Genomic DNA, 17,427 nt, shown 5'->3' with positions numbered 1-17,427 from the left:
TAGTGGCAAGCAGTCAATGGTAGACCTGAGGAAGACCAGGAAACCTAATGAACAGTGATGTGACCTACCTGTCCTCCTCGACCGGATCGAAGCCCAAGGTGTAGGGTTAAAGAAAGATCCTCCTCGAACCCAAAGCCAGGGGATTAGCTTTGAGAACAAGGGATGTGGACTCGTGGGAGTCGAAAACCACTCGAAAGAATCCACGTCCCAAAAGTCGAATATCCCTGAGGTGAGGGGCGAGGTCTCCTGGTAATGCCGCCAGCATCCAGTCTCTAGCCTGTGATCTGGAAGGGTGTGACCCAAAGATGCGGATGAGAAGTGATGTGGAGCCCTCTAATTCCACATCTTTCTTGAGCTGCTGCAGCTCGTCTTCTGAAAAAATGACGGTTCTCGCGGCCGGTGGAGGTGGACGGAGATTGGCTGAATGGGGATCCATTCGCCAATCGATGTGAAAAGGCCGATTCCAACACTGAAAAAGCTACGTCTGTGAAACTACTGCCCAGGATGCCCTGAACGCGGGCGCAGGAAGAAGGAGAAAGAGAGGGTAGGAGAGAGGGGAAGGGAAGGGAAAGAGAGGGGCAAGAAGAAGGAGAAAGAGAGGGGAGGAGAGAGGGGAGACAGAGGTAGGCTGAGGGGGAGGTGTGGGGAGCTGAGATAGGAAGGAAGGGGGCGGGGAGGGAGAGGGAGGAGGTTTTTTTCATTTTTTTTTAAAACACTTTTTTTTTTTTTTCCCAGGGGGGTCACCTTGGGGGGGAGAGCAGCGGGGGGGGGGAGAGCGTGGGGGAGGGAGGGGGGCGGGGGAGGAGAAGGGGGCGGGGGGGTTGGCGGGGGAGAGGGAGGGTGGAGGAGAAGGGGGCAGCGGGGAGGGGGAGAGCAGCGCGGGGGAGAGGGAGGGCAAGGGAGGGGGGCGGGGGAGGAGAAGGGGGCGGGGGCTGGCGGGGGAGAGAGAGGGCGGAGGAGAAGGGGGCAGCAGGGAGGGGGGCAGCGGGGGAGGGGAGAGGAGAAAGGGGCAGCGGGGAGGGGGGCAGCCGGGGGGGGGGGGGGGCTGGCGAGGGAGAGGGATGACGGGGGAGGGGACGGGGGAGGAGAAGGGGGGCGGGGGGGCTGACGGGTGGGGGAGAGGTTGGGCGGGGAGGGAGAGGTAGGGGGTAGCGGGGGGGGAGAGGGAGGGCGGGGAGGAGGAAGGGGACAGGGAGGGTGAGAGAGGAGGGAGAGGGGGCTGGCAAGAGGGGAGGGAGAGGAGGAGCAGCGAGGGGGGGAGAGGGGGGGGCAGCGAGGGAGAGGGAGAGAGGGAGAGGGAGAGGGGGGGGCAGTAGCTCATGGGGAGGAGCAGCAGCTCCCAACATGAACTAGAGGGGACGTTTTGAATCTCCTCAAGTTGCCAATCTAAGGCATGTCCGGAATTCCCGACTAGTACGTACTCGGAGTCAGTCCATACGCTCACATACGGTTTCACATCATCATATTACCTAAAACCTTACGTTCATCAATTCAGTGAGCAGACTTCAAAGTGTTCAGAGGCATTGCCAATTGTTCAGTGGACAGATAGCACATTATTTGACTTCACACACACATGCCACCATTGTAAATCCTATACAACTATTTCACGGCATTGTACACATCATTTCAGCCTTGTAAAGCCTCTTGGCTATTCCCGTTTCCGCAACAGCAGCGAAACCGGTCATGCTTACGTGCTCCACATCAAAGACTACAACAATCAACTCGCAGCAGCAGGAGAGACCATGAATCTAGTAGAAATGGTTCAACTCATCCTGAATGGACCAGGAGAGGGATACGAGAATCTAGTCGAGAGTATTGCCATTCAACGGCAAATTTCGACACCGGAAAACTTCAGGCAGTCTTACTTGGTGAAGAACTCAAGACGCAAGCCATTCATGCACGCAAAGGTCATTTTAACGATCATTCACAGCTTCAGACAGAAGTAGAGGCAGAGGCAGAGATAGAGGTAGATCATTCTAGAGAAGTGGTCATCATCAGCAACAAAATCATCATCAGCAAAGTCAGCATCAACATCAGCATCATCCTCAGCAACATCAGAATCAACAAAGAGGAAATCATTCCAATCGAGGAAGATTCCAAGGACGAGGGAATGCATCCACCAACGTGTCAAACATCCAGTGCAACTACTGTCATAAGTTTGGATACTATGAAAGAGCTTGCCGCAAGAAGTAGTACGACCAAGGCGGTCAAATCCAGCAGCAATCGAGGGAATTTTCGCGGAAGAGGAAATCATCGTGGTGGACATTCTAGTCATAGTCATTTTGCAAATGAACATGGGAATATGTTTCTTGCAAACGAGGAAATGCAACAGACTGATACAGTGTACCTAGACAGTGATTGCTATCCAAAAGAGAATTTCAGCTATCAAGTCGACCAAGCAGATCAGGATCCTTGGTACATCGATAGTGATGCATCATCTCACATGACAAATCATCAGGAATGGTTCACAGAGATGAAACCATTAGAAGGTCAAAAGAATGTCATCTACACAGCAGATAATACACCGAATCCGGTTCAAGGGACATGCATTATCCCTATGAACACTTTCGCTGGTACGAAAGGATTGGTAAAAGATGTACTCTACGTTCCGAAGCTCAGCAAGAACCTCTTGTCAGTAGGCCAAATGACGGAATACAACTATAGAGTCATCTTCGACAGAGATGAATGCACTATCAGAGACAAATCCAGAAGATGTCAGCTAGTAGGAAAAGGTGTCAAGAAGGACGCTTATACCGAATGCTAGCTACAGTACCGGATTTGCATGCCATGTTAGCTCAACCGTAACAGATGCCATTATCTGTAAAATGGCACAAGAGATATGGTCATGTCAATTTCAAGAGCTTGTTAGATCTCGGGAATCAAAATATGGCAATCTGGATTCCTAAGCTATAGTTTCTTGGAAAAGTTTGCGAAGCATGCTGCTTCGGTAAACAAAAGCGAACCAACTTTGGCAGAAGTACCTCTCGTGCGAGGTATTCTTGATTTGATACATACAGATGTATGGGGTTATGCCCAGACCCGCAACATCAATGGTTCACTTTACTACTTGACTTTCACCGACGACTACAACAGGTATTTGTTGGGTCTACTTTCTGAAAGAGAAATATGAAGTGTTTTGCAGATTTCAAGAATTCAAAGCCATGGTAGAAAACCAGACAGGCAGAAAGATCAAAGTCATGAGATTAGAGAGAATTCTCAGCAGAATGCAAGAGCAGAAAGGAAGAATGGTACTTTAGCTGACAGTGCTAGAGCAATACTTAGTGAGAAGCATCTTTCGAATCGTATTGGGCAGAAGCAATAGCTACTACAAACTATTTGCTTAATCGGCTTCCTATCGAACCGATTTAGGGTATGACACCTTATGAAGCATTTACTGGACATAAGCCACACATTGGGCTCTCCGCATATTTGGCTACATAGCATATGCCCACATACATGATGATCATCGCAAGAAATTGGATATGAAGTCACACAAATGCATCATGGTTGGCTACGATGAAAAAGCAAAGCATACAAGTTGTATGATCCCATCAACCGCAAGGTCATTATCTCCAGAGATGCAATCTTTGATTAGGAATCAGAATGGAAAACCTCAAACACACAGGAGATAGACGTACCGATTTCACAGTCATCTATAAAAAAGGTTGATGAAGAAGAGCAAGAATTGCCAATAACACCCCAAGCAAAGCTACAACAGCTTAGACGGTCTACTAGGGAAAGCAGACCACCAACCAGATTGACATATGCTGAGAAAGGCAAAGTAATTAAGGTTGAAACCACCAACTATGCTCTTATGACTACCATCATGGCTACAGAAGAGTCAGTGTACTTCGAAGACGCAGTAGACAAGCTAGAATGGCAAACTGCTATGAATGAAGAAATGAATGCTTTATATAAGAATAATACTTGGGAATTATACGACCTTCCACCAGGAAAGAAGGCCATAGCAAACAAATGGGTATACAAAGTGAAGTACAATCCCGATGGAAGTATTCAAAGATACAAAGCCAAACTAGTTGCAAAAGGATTTGCACAGCAATATGGTCAAGACTATGATGAGACTTATGCTCCAGTAGCAAAGATGGATTCCATACGGTTCTTAATATCCCTAGCGACACTCAGCAGATGGAATGTGTATCAGCTCGATATCAAGAATGTATTTCTCAATGGTTACCTAGACGAGGAAGTCTACATGCAACAACTAGCAGGTTATGTTGAACCAAGAAAGGAGAATAAGGTTTGCCATCTCAAGAAAAGTCTCTATGGCTTAAAGCAAGCATCCAGAAGTTGGTACAGCAGAATCGATAAGTATTTTGCTGATCTGGGATACATGAAGTCCAATGCAGATCATACTCTCTACTACAAAGTTAAAGGGGAAGACATTATTATTGCACTTTTGTACGTAGATGATCTGATTGTGACCAGAAGCAAGGATAGCTTCATCAAAATGCTAAGACAAGACTTATCTGCAGAGTTCGACATGAAAGATCTTGGACTTATGCACTATTGTCTTGGAATTGAGTTCTGGAGAGATTCAGATTGCACATTCATGAGTCAGCTCAAATATGTTGACAGTCTCCTGAAGAAGTTTCATATGGCAGATTGCAGGATTGCAGCCACTCCCATGAAACAGAGTTTGAAACTTACTATAGACTCAGGAAAGCCAACAGTCAATGACAGGTACTACAGGAAGCTCATCGGGTCTCTTATATATCTGACTATCACACCGCCAGATATTTGTTATGCAGTAAGTTCACTTGCACAGTTTATGGCAAATCCAAAACAATCTCATTGGAATATAGCCAAAAGAGTCTTGAGATACATCAGAGGTACAAGACAGTTTGGAATAGAATACAGAGGAAATCATCCACGGTTGCATGGATACTATGACAGTGACTATGCCGGAGATCATGAGACCAGGAGATCCATACAGGGATATGTATTTTTCCTTGGTCAAGGTGCTATATCATGGTTGTCAAACAAATAGTCAACTATTTCTTTGTCTTTGACTGAAGTAGAATATAGAGCACTCACTACAGGTGCATGTGAGGCTATATGGCTGCTTAGAAGACTATTATCAATAACAGATTACGTTGATGAGTCAAAGCCAACAACATTATACTATGATAACCAATCGGCTCAAGCATTGGCAAAAAATCCAGTATATCACTTTAAGACAAAGTACATTGATGTCAGAGAGCACTTCATCAGAGAAAGAGTGTTATTTGGTGACATCATACTGCACCATTGTGATAGCAAAGAGAATGTTGCAGACATCTTTACCAAACCACTCGGTAAAGAGCTTTTCGAGAAACACCGACTAGCTCTTGGTTTCACGCAGAGGAAGGACATTCCCATTAAAGGGGTGTGATGGAATGTAATGTTTAGTCCTTCTTCGATTCCCCAGAATCATTATCTTGAGGGAAGGCCTACTTCATGATGTTGATTTTGACGGAAGGTGTTGAGAGTTCACGCTCAACATCATGTGATCATATGTGCATAGCACTAACCCAATAGAGTGCTATAAAGGAAAGGGTTAGATGCCCTAACCCTAATCCTAAATGGGTTTGTATATATTCCACATTTTCAATTAAATCTAGTGTACAATTAGTCATTTGTGGTGTGCTCTCTAGCTGTGCCCTCTCTCCTCATCTCCACTCTTCTCCTCTCCCCTCTTCATATTTTGTCATGAGTTCACTCTTAATCCTAGATGCCGGGCTCCCAAATGGGGCGCAAAGTGAAGATAATGCTGTGCTAGATGGAGACCATGGTAGTTGTCTCAGAGGGACCTGCTGGCCGCCCATCACTGGCTGCACCAAGTGACCCATATATTCCAAGCAGTGATGTTAGACACCATCTCTCAAACACTATCCTCTTAATAGTAGAACCTTTTTTGTATTGTATCTTGTCCAGTTTGTGCATAGACGGAAATATATAGGAGTTGCACCTATATTGCCTTTGAGCACAATCTATTTGCTAGTCTGCACACACATGAATGGTTGTGAAGTACACACATGATTATGAAGCTTGATTCCATATTGAAACACTTCCGTGTGTACTTCCTAGGCTAATCTATTAGTCTTCCACTACAGGATACTCTCTTGTGGGATTTCATTTTCTAACAGTCCCGTGGGGGCTGGTGCAGCACAAGCAGGTGCTCAAGCCACCCCTACCAGCCCACTGGCTGGTAGATAGCTTGCCTTAGAGAAGGGCTGAAAAAGGGAGTGGGCAAAGAAGCGTCAGAGGGAGGAGGTGGCAGTGGGAAGAGCGAGCAAGTGGAAGGAGGCGAAGAGAGCACAGGCGAAGGGGAGAAGGTGGGGGGAAGCAGCAAGGGGAGCAAGCAAGAGCTCCGTTGAAATATCTTTGAATCTGTTTCAGGTGCTACTGTGCAAGGACAGCCATATTTTGCACTAGTGGGTGCATTTTCAGTCCAGTTGGTTGTGGTACTTGGTACTTGCTGATTTATGCAAAACAGTGATAAAAGTCAGCATTTGGGGGAGCTTCTATTGCATGGAAAACAATTTTCAGCTTGCTAGTCAGCTCTATTGGTGGCTCACTTTCTTTATCTATTATTTTTGGCCCCAAATCCAAGATTATTGGTTGAACAAAAGCCATTCTCACCCTTACTTCATCGTGCATTGGGTCAGCTCCCGTCTTCACCCGTCATGCGCTTACATCCTTTAGAGAACATTGGGCTCTGTAATTCATTGTTTGGTTCATAATAGTGGTGATTTTCAGAGGGTTTATGCCTTGTTAAGCTAAGCATTGGCTGATTTTTTGAGAGAGAATTCTGAGACTGCAATACATATCCCAACATGGGACCTTTTTGGTAGATTTAAGGGGCATTGGCTTTGGAAGTGATTTATATTGCTTGAGCAGAGCGTTGACAACATTTGAACTTTGCTAAGATTTCTTTGCCTCTTTTTGTTTGCTCAAATGGCATAGCATAATCCAAGCGATGTCTGCTTGCCCAGGATGATAGATTGGTTGGCACCAACTATTCTCTCTAGATTTTTATGGTATGGAATCCCTTATTGGTTTATGTCATAGGTGATGAAGCCCATCTTGAACAGACACACCTCCACAAGGGGGTTAAGACTCGCAGGGGTGGTGGTGGTGGTGCATGGGAGGTGCAGCAAGGGCAACAATAAGTTGCTCCAGTTGGTCAAGCGCAAGTACATACAACTATTACTCCTTAGCAAAGGAGGTGGAATACTTGTGATGCCCAAGCGTTATCTTTGATTTCACTGAATGTGAAGAGGTTCATTGTCCCTCATATCAGGTTTGTCTTGCCGGACTTCTAAAGCTGCCTAGGATATTTTGGAAAATATGTATCAAGCTCATAATGAGGCCAGAGTCTCATTTGTGCGCACAGAGCTTGATAGTGTGCAATGAGGGTGACTCTATGCTGGATCATGTCACGAGGATTCAAGATTTGCAAGAGCAACTCTTGAATATTGATGAGGTCATTTAAGACTCACAACTTGTTACCACTACTTTGAACTCTACTATGTGGGGGTTAAAGGTCACTGTGCCTTTACCTCGGTTATGTACAATACTCAAACACATATATAAATGAATGAAAAAGAAAATTAGGGTGGTTTTGCACCCACCAAAACTTTTGTGGCTCTCTGTTTCTCTCTCCCTCTTCCATTCTTGCTTTCGTTGAGGGCACTCTCAACTGGTATCAGAGCCCGGGTGATCTCGCTAAGCGTGCATGAATGCTTGAAGCTCAACAGCTCTGTGGGAGGAAGGAGAAGCTCTGTGGGAAGCTTTGTGGGTGACTTTACTTGCATTCGAGTGTGTAGAGACCTTGGAGGAACCTTTGGAAAAGTCACTTTGGTTTTGCGAAGTGGTTTTGAGAGCCTGTTAAGTGTTTTCAAAGAAAAAGTAGTTTTTTGAGCTTTTCTCTATTCCGTTCGCATGCAATGCCCAATTGAGGAAGTTTATGCACGGTCCAAAGATTTCACATTGGTAGGCTGTGAAGAATGTGTTTCGATATTTGCAGGGCACCCTGTCTTTTGGTTTGCTCTTTCGCAGGGGGGTGACTTTCACTTAATATTTACAGCGATTCTGATTGGGCTGGTGATTTTGATACTTGGTAGTCCACTAGTGGTAATTGTTTCTTTCTTGGGTTAAGCAAGAAATGGTCTACGGTGGGTACCTCATCATGTGAGGCTCAGTATAAGGCAGCCTTCACAACTGTAGTCGAGCGTATTGGTTGAGGCACTTGCTAGGTGATCTTCATGCATCATGGGAAGAGCCTCTACTCCAATTCTCATTGACAATTAAATTTCCATTTGTCTTTCATGCTTGTACGAAACACATTAAAATTCTTTACCATTATGTCAAGGAGTGGCTTCATGAAAGTGACATCTGCTTGGTCTTTTGCCTACACAGCAAAATGTGGCGGATCTCTTTACCAACGAATTACCTTGCCCCAAGTTTAAAGCTTTTTGCAAAGTTTTAGACTTACATCTGTTTGGTGATTGATGAAAGTTGGAGGATGTGCATGAACTACAAAAAGTTCCTAGGGCGGATGATTGATTGATAGCCTGTAGGGGGCTGCCTATTTTACGAAGATTGACCTTCGTACTGGCTACCGCGAAATACGCAAAGTTGAAGACAATGTTTATAAGATAGGATTCCGAACTATGTATGTGCATTATGAGTTCTCTTACTCCCTTTTAGAACTCATGAATGCTCCTGCGACCTCCAACAAATGATTAATGATATCTTTCGTGAATACCTGGGAAAATTGTAGGGGTATACATAGACGATATTATGGTATACAACAACTCTCTCAATGAGCATGTCAAGCATCTCCATATTGTGTTAGCGAGAATAAGGTGTGAGAAGCTGTATGCGAAGGAGTCTAAGAGCCAATTCTTCGGTAAAAACAGTCCTTTCTCCTTGAATGATCAACTTGAAGAGGCTTTCCAAACTTTCAAGTTTAAAGTGAATGAAGCTCCTATATTTGGCTCTTCTGGATCCCAGCCGACCATTCATGGGTCGAAGTAATTTCATCGTCGGTAGGTGCAGCTATGTTCCAGCAGGACCGACCCCTAGCTTTTGAGCTGAAAATGCTAGATGATACCCAGGTTCAGTGGACAACTTAGAAGAAGGAAATATATGCGGTCATCTATGCATTGAAAACTTGGAGATGGAGATATATGGTTTAAGTCTATGAGCCCCTGTAGCGTTACATTCATGCCATGCATCCCACTCAAAAGAAACAAGCTGCCTCAAATAAGTTTTCAGCTTAAAAAACTGCTTCAACATGAAGAAAGTGTAAGAAAAGCGGGTGTGGGAATACTTCATGAGATTTTTTGGGGATATCTATCCTGTGCCATGCAAGGAATGTGAGGGTACTTATCCTCAGGAGTCTTCCCTATTGTCCTGTTAGAGTATCACCATCAGAAATAAACTGATTGACATTGTTTGCACTTTCATCCATATGTTAGTCAATCTCTCGGTTGAGTTTCCCTCCTCTGAATTGTTGATAGCTTCAATGAAAAAGATAGCCCCTCTAGAGTGTGCAATGATGTCCTGAATAGAGCGGCTCCTAGCGTCACTCCATCCATCTCCCATTGGTTTGACACCACATCTCAGCAATGTGTCTTCGATGGGACTCAAAAGCCTACTCGATGCGATGGATTTCACTGTCTCCAAATTTGCGGTGCGCAAGGCCTTACATGAGGGAGGAGTGTATGAAGGTTCGAATGCTGCAATCTCCTTCACCATATCAGCGAAGTAAGGATTGTGGGCTTTCACCATGGGTGCATTTTCTCCATAAAGAAACAATGCCCTATGCCCTCCTACCAGGATGCCATGAGATCACCCTTCTAACTTTTATGGCTCTCAGGTATAGTCCCACTCATATATGCAAATGATGCTCTACTCCCAAACAATAGGTAGAGATAGATGGGAACAGAAACAAGTGTGCTACCACACATGGAAGAACCTGTTGCACGTGGAGTTGGCGATGCTCGACTGCAAGGATTAGGAATCACAGGTCGTGTTGCAATACTATCCAACCTCTCTGCAAGTGCCTTTAAATGTGCAAGGTCTGCTACTGGCATTGAAGGGCAAGGGGAGACACCTTGCTCCCTCATTCCCAATAAATGAGCCCACACTTGGTCTATGCATCCACTCTTTTTTGCTTTGCGAAAACAGCAATTCCACTTGCATGCTTCTCCTTTCACTTGTCGTACTTGGCAAGGGAACCAACTTCCAACTCCCAAGGAGGCTTATGGTCTGTCTTAATGCCACCAAGGAGGAGCCATTGAGGAAGTATAAGGTGAGGATGAAAGAGGGAGAGGGAATAGGGAGCTCCAAAAAAAAAACAACAAAAGGGAAGAGAGGGGCTGGAAAATTTGCAGCAAAGCAAGGGCGAGAGGGAGAGAAATATGAAGAGAAAAGGGAGAGGAGGGGCTGAGCCTTGAGAGGAGCTCTCAGCTGCGAGCAGGAGGCTGAGGAGTGAGAAGAGGGAACGAGGGCTGAGAGGAAGGGTTGAAGCATACTGCCTCAGAGCCTAGAGGGCTGAGGGTAGAGGAGGAACTGAGAGGACTCAGGAGGGGATGAGAGAGGACTGAGAAAGGACCAGGCTGAGAGAGGGCTCAAATGAGAGGAGGCAACAGGAAACAGTGAGATTGGCACAGTTTCGGGATTGTGGCAGGAGCCGGAATACCATGAACAGCATTCCAGGAGTGCCACAAACAGTGTGAAACCGGCACTGTTTGGGGTTTTTTCCCCCTCCGTGCGATGGTTCCATGCAGCAGAAGCCGGAATGTTATGAACAACGTTCTGGGAGTGCCACAGGGTGTTCCCTGGAATTCCGGACAGGTGGACATTTTGGGAACAGTCCAGGACACCTCACCTTCCTAGAATGCCCATCCCCTGTTCCAGATGGGGGAAGGCTGTTCCCTGGTACTATATTCCACGTACTGCCATCAATTTGAAGTTCATGGAATGTGACTTGGATGTTTTAGCTTTGGGTTTGTTGTCAATACAATTGCAGCATCCAATCTCTTTCAAAGTAGTGCAGTGCATGTGAAGGCTTCCCTCATGCTCTTTGAATGGTATGGATTATATGGGCAGGTCTCTCTTAAACAAATACCTTTTTTGTAATAAATCCATCTTTAACAACAATTAGGCTTTTGTTCGTCTTGGATTTTTACTTGTTTCTCAGCGCTCATCCCTTGCTGTATTTGGTCAATGATTTTTTTCCTTGAAACTAAGTCTTTTTAAAGGGTAACATTAACAATCAATTTTTTTAAATTTGTTTCGAAAACTTTACTTTTGAAGCATTTCACACTCAAGGTCTGTTGTATTTGAGATTTTTAATTTCTTTTTGTGTCCATTATGTACTATACATATCTGTTGACCTTCATGGACAGAGTTCACGTTAGAGTTGAAGAGGCATTGAAGTTGGATCCAGAAAGACCTGAATATCATCGCGCACTGATCCACTGGGATGGAAGCAACATATCTGGCCCTCCTTGGTTCAGTACATCTTTCACATTTATCTATTTGAAATTAATTAGCCTAGCTTGGAGATGGAAGATCTTTTGAATTGTCTTGTCCATTATAAGGAATATTTGAGCATGATTATTTCGCGCTTTTCGTAGATATCTTTCCCATTAACGCAACTATTACTTCGGAAAGTGACCTATTTTGACTAGGTTGTGAAAAAACTTTTAGTGACTTTCTCAACTTCTTTATGGAAAATGGATACATGTTTCTCTTGTGTATCAGCTTTGTTGCCAGAAGCACGGGTAAACAAGTTAGCAGCCGATTGCTGAGCATGAGGTCAGCAAATGCATTATTAGAGCTTCCTAAAGGACAGGGCTTTATTGCTCCTGGTAGTCTGGTTACAGCACTCCTCATCGCAGATTTCTACAACATGCCTACAAAGTTGCTCACTGACTGTGAGGCACAAAAGGGTTCACTGAAGCAAGAAGACAATGAAGAAAAAGAAAGATCCTTGGTGGTTGGGCCTTTTGGTGAAAACAGAAGAATGGTAGATAAAGATGCTGTGCATGGAGTGACGGTGGGTATTTTGACAGTGAGTGACACTGTGGCATCAGGCCGTGGACCAGACCGCAGGTGAGTTACTTGGTGTTTAACAAGAAATTTTATAACTCCTAAAGATGTTATAAACTTAATCTTAGGTTCATTCAAATTCTGATATGATACATGTTAGTTTCATCCCCACGTCTTCATCTCACTCCCCTAATGTCTTATTACCATTGAGGCATGTTAAAGCCTCAGATTGAATTTGAAGGAATCTTTGCTTGGTTGGCATTTACATCACATGAGATTGCAACATATATCCCAGTACGAGATTTTTCTAGCAGATTTGAGGTGCATCCTCAAGGGTTCTGAGTTAATGCCTTCCTGGCAGCATGTCGTGGTAAACCTAACCATTTCAGGATTCTGAATTCGTTACTTGAAACACACTTGCCTGAATATCACTCTTGACAAGGATAATACTCTTCTCCAGATAAATCTCTTTGCTTGGAGTTGTCAAGTTATAACCTTGATAACAATTAACTATGAGCTAGCCTTATGTTGTTGACTTCAGCCTGCCTTCATCCCATAAACTCATAGATTAAAATTTCTTTTCTAATAAGATTGCGGGCCTTTTTATTGGTATTTTGTTATTCTCATACCAGCTCAAATGGAGTTATAGCAAATCACTCAAACATCTATGAAGTAAAATTTCATGTTTCTACCAAGGGCTGATTACCTGCAGAGAATGATGCAGACCTCCAAGATTGAGAGCAACCGCCGAAAAGCGGGAGCATTTCTGCAAGGCTTGGCCTACATGCATTTTCTACGCTTTTACTGAGCGAGGCATTCGCTGGTTATATAGACCCCCATTTTGGCTGTTAGGCCTTGTTGTGGAGATTCCCTAGGCATTGAGCTGTCTACGAAAACAGGCTGGTTTCAGGAATTAAGAGAGTTATTTTCTTTGAAAAACTTTGAAAAAGGACATCAATAGGGTTAGTGGGCTGATTATAGCATGGGACTAAGGCTATGAGACTCACAATCTGGGCCACGAGTGATCATTGAGCCTAGACATACTCCATTAGCCCTTAAGACTTTTGAGGGGTGTCTTAGGGGTGTGAGACACCCAAGCATCTACTCTGCTTGGGTGAGACCCTAGACTTTGCAATTGGCTCCACGGTTCAGTATTGAGTCAGATTTCTCCCTCCTTTCGTTTTGACTCCCTTTCCCTTTCCCTTTCCTTTCATGGCAGCAAGCAGAAGGCAGCCGTGGGCATCCCGTGCCTTTGTAGGTTCTAAGTAAGACTCTTAGATTTGTGATGCCCTCAAGTGGATGGCACCCTTCCCAAGGCCTCACTGGTGAGGAGGCACCTATTGACCCTTACAAGCAATTGTCAAAGTCATGCTTTAGCGGAAGCGTGTTTCTGATTGTAATGAAAAAAAGGGAGAAGAAAAGCCTACACAATAGTATTGCTATCCAAGTCTGAATGATTTAGGCTTGTCATACATTCCGGGAGGCAATGCCAAATAGACTCATCAGCTGAAGCACAGAGGACAAGATGGGTCAGCTCCAAAAGTGCTCGTCCACCAATTCTCTACAATCTATCCATGAATAGAAAGCCAAAAGAAGAGAGTAACTTCTCTACTCCTGAGGGATTTTGAGCAAAAATATCTCCGAATCTCCAAGAAATTTTCTGGCATTACTTACTATGAAGTCAAAGAAAGGACGGCCCTCTATGTGGTTTCCTGCTACAATCCACTCCCACTCGTCTAGATCCCAATTTGATGGGGATGCCCTTGAAAGAACAAGGCCTCCAAATACCAAGAGGGATCCTCTAGACAAGGGTCTATGTACAAGCTAGAAGTAAAACAACACTCCTCAACAAAGCCAACTACTCTAACTAGCTCCAACTGCTCATCAAAAGCCACATCAAGATCAAAAGATCTAACCAATCTATGTCTACATTGCACATTGAAAACCAAAGTGTTCTCACCTTTATCCCATAAGAGATATGGCTTGAAGAGGGATGCTTCTTCCTAATAAAACGCCCATCTAGTTGATACATCTATGGTTGTCCCAATTGTAGAGGCCCACTCCAAACAATAGTTGCATCTATCTAAGTAATCCTCCCACCATTCCCTCTTAGGTGGCCTGTCCATTGAAATATGTGTTCATCCCAAAAAGATGCCAAATACTTGGTAGTTTTGAATATGCTTTGAAATCTCTCCTTGGATATAATGAAATGATCTATACCTAACATGGCTTCTTCATCAATTTAACAATGTCGGTTTGGTTTCAAATTGATTGTTTGCATCATGATTTAGTGTTTCGTGATAAGTATAACATGTACTCCTAGGTGTTATATCTATTTTTTGTGAGACCTCTTTACTCGTCATGAATACCAATACTCGCCAAAGGTTGAATAGTACAGTGGCAATTCCCAATTGTTCACACTAGCTCACTACTAACATCTTACAAATTCCCCTTGTAGTGATAGTGTGAACATGTACAAGGTGATAGATCACTCACCAAATGGAAGTAAGCCTAAAGCTTTGTGGTACACCTGAAACTTTCATGTGGGTAAATCCTTGGTAAAAACATCTACAACAATCCGGTGTGTAGGACAGTATAGATGAAGGTTCTCTCTTGCATGCAATCTCTCTTTGACATAGTGATAATGTATCTCAGTGTGTTTTGTGCAGACATGAAACCCTGGATTATATGCCACTACAATAGCATTGTGATTGTCAACGAGAATAGTAATGGACCTTCCATCAATCTCCTGAGCCATACACATTCTACCGTAGTTGTGAAAGCTTCTCTTTGCTCGGCTTCACATGATGAAGTAGCCACAGTGGATTGTTTCTTGCTCAACTAAGAAATGCATGAATTGCCAATAAGGAAACAATTGCTTCTAGTGGAGTGTCTGGTGTCATAATCAACAGTTCAATCTAAATCAATGAAAGCATGCAACTCAAAATCACCCCCCTTTAGCGTAGACTAAACCAAGAAAGTGAGTACGCTACAAATGTCTGAAAACGCGCTTTACAGCATTCCAATGCTGTGTCTTTGGTCTATGCATAAACCTGCTCAATTGGGATACACTAAACTATATATCTGGATTAGGTATTACAGAGGTATATAAGGCATACAACAGCCTGACTATATGTAACAGCATCAAATGGTTCACTTGCATCATACATGGACAGCCTCAGCCCAAGCTTCACTATTGGAGTAGAATGCGGGCGTGAAAATTAAACCTTTGTAACAGTTCTTGTATATGCTTGGACTGTTTGAGAACAATGCCCTCATCTAATTGCATAAACTGAATGCCCACATAGTAACAGGCCTAGATTAGACATTTCAAATGAAGCTTCAAGATTATTCTTGGAATCTGCCATTTTCTCCAGCTGTGCCTGTGAGAAAATTCCTTTTGTCCTTCTTCACATAAAGGGTACTTTCAATTGCACTATTCTATAGACCCTGATTGAAGTGTATAAATCTTCTCATGCCAAGCCGATTGGGCCTGTTTGAGCCCATAGAGTGCCTTATGCAGTTTGCCTAGTTTGTCTTCTTGTCCAAGCACCTGAAAACCAACAGGCTGACTTAATACACTTCTTCATGCAAGTCCCCATTGAGAAAGCCTGTTTTGATGTCCAATTGATGTACCCTCCACCCAGAATGAGCGGCCAATGAAACAACACATCTGCTGGTGTTCATCATGGAACTGGGGGCAAAGGTGTCATCATAGTCTATCCCCATTTGTTGAGAATACCCTTTGGCGACTAACTAAGCTAACCTTGTACTTGTCAATGGTATCGTCAGATTTTCTTTTTATCTTGTACACCCATCTGGTCCCAATAGCTTTCTTTCCATTGGGCAAATCCACCAGATCGTATGTATGTTTTTCCTCAATACCAACTCTGACTTCATGGCTCTCATCCAATGCTAACTGTCTTGAGCAGCCTCAAAGTTGTTAGGTTCTTCTGTATCACACAGTGAACTCATCCAAAGTTGTATCAGCATCTAGTGTGCTACTTTGTCCCTCTTGAACCAGCCCTTGTTCTACTGGAGAAAGGGGCTGAAAGTTTGCTGTCCTGTAGAATTTGAAGCAGCCACCAAGGAACTATTCTAGCTTCCTATGAAGCAGCTCTTTCCTCTCTGGCAATCTCTTCAGCATCATCGTGTGTGAGAGGCTGATTGTGGACCTGATTTGGAGCATCCAGAGGCTGCTGTGCATGTGCAAGCTGTAATTACTGATCTTAGATTATCTGTTGTGAAGTGCGCTCAACAGCCAGTGGAAGCAACCCTTCAAAAACCTGTATGCAGCTGTCTATCAAACTCAATCATAGACTGATATAAGTTTAAACTACATCTCTACTGACAAAAATTGTCTCAGTGTGAGGATTAATTAGGTGGTAAGCTTTACTTTCACTGTCGCAGGCAACAAAATGCAACTAATGGCCTTAAACATCTAGCTTGCTTCTCACTTGTTGAGGCACATGCATAGGCTGCACAGCCAAACACCCTGAGGTAGTCAACCTAGGGTTTCCTGTCATACCAAGCGTCAAAAGCAATAATGGGTTGGACATCTGTTCAAAATGTGTGTTGCACACATTATTGCCTCCATCTAGAATCTTTGTGGTGGTCTTTTTCCCTTAGTCATGCATTTGGCTATTTTCATTAGATACCTTTTATTCCTCTCAGCAACACCATTTTGCTAAGATATGTATGGAGCTGTACATTGATGCTTAATGCCTCTCTCCTTCAAGAAATCTTTGAAGGAATATGAGATATACCCCCCCCCCCCCCCCCCCTCTCTATCTATTCTCAAAATTGGTACTTTTTACTTCTCAACGATAGCCACAAATTGCTTGAAGCATTGGAAGACATCTGATTTTTCTTTTAAGGGATAAACTCATGCGAATCTGGAAAAATCTTCTATGAAGGTCACAACATATAAATGCTGTCCCCAAGATGGTGTCCTCATGGGACCACACACATCATTGCATGTGAGCTGTAATTTCCTTTCAGCTCTAACAGATCCATCCCCTGGAAATACATTCTTGTGCATTTTTCCCAAAATGCATCAGACGTGTCTTGGAGGAGTCTCCAAAGAGGACATATTCAGTTCCATTTCATGTCTCTGCAATAATTATAAACTTCCATAGCTCACATGACAAATCTAGCATCCTTTTCTCTATCCCTGATTATGCACTTATCATCCTATAGGATATCCTCTTCTCTCAAAAGGGGAAACTGAAAGTAAGGTCTTTTGGATCCTTGGCACATCCCATTAATGATGGCAGCAAAATCTTTCCAGCTGACCTCACAGGGTATGAAGAATTGTTGGCACAAGACATTCTCTTGCTAACTGGAGCACATTGTAAATCA

General features: G+C 43.9%; 1 protein-coding gene across 1 annotated transcript in view; it reads left to right on the top strand.

Moving 5' to 3' along the window:
* The window catches only part of B73 (molybdopterin biosynthesis CNX1 protein / molybdenum cofactor biosynthesis enzyme CNX1 (CNX1)), a 156,966-nt gene that overhangs the window by 125,969 nt on the left and 13,570 nt on the right, over window positions 1-17,427 (top strand). The window contains exons 9-10 of the mRNA XM_087387585.1: window positions 11,421-11,525; window positions 11,779-12,129. Coding sequence (XP_087243711.1) covers window positions 11,421-11,525; window positions 11,779-12,129 — 456 coding nt within the window. The remainder of the gene's footprint in view (window positions 1-11,420; window positions 11,526-11,778; window positions 12,130-17,427) is intronic.

This window comes from Dipteris shenzhenensis, chromosome 16, assembly GCF_047967505.1.
Source record: "Dipteris shenzhenensis isolate YYH24624 ecotype China chromosome 16, Dip_SZ_1.0, whole genome shotgun sequence".
Classification (NCBI taxonomy): Eukaryota; Viridiplantae; Streptophyta; class Polypodiopsida; order Gleicheniales; family Dipteridaceae; genus Dipteris; species Dipteris shenzhenensis.
The sequence above is the reverse complement of the archived record's forward strand: the minus strand, read 5'-3'. Positions and strand labels throughout refer to the sequence as shown.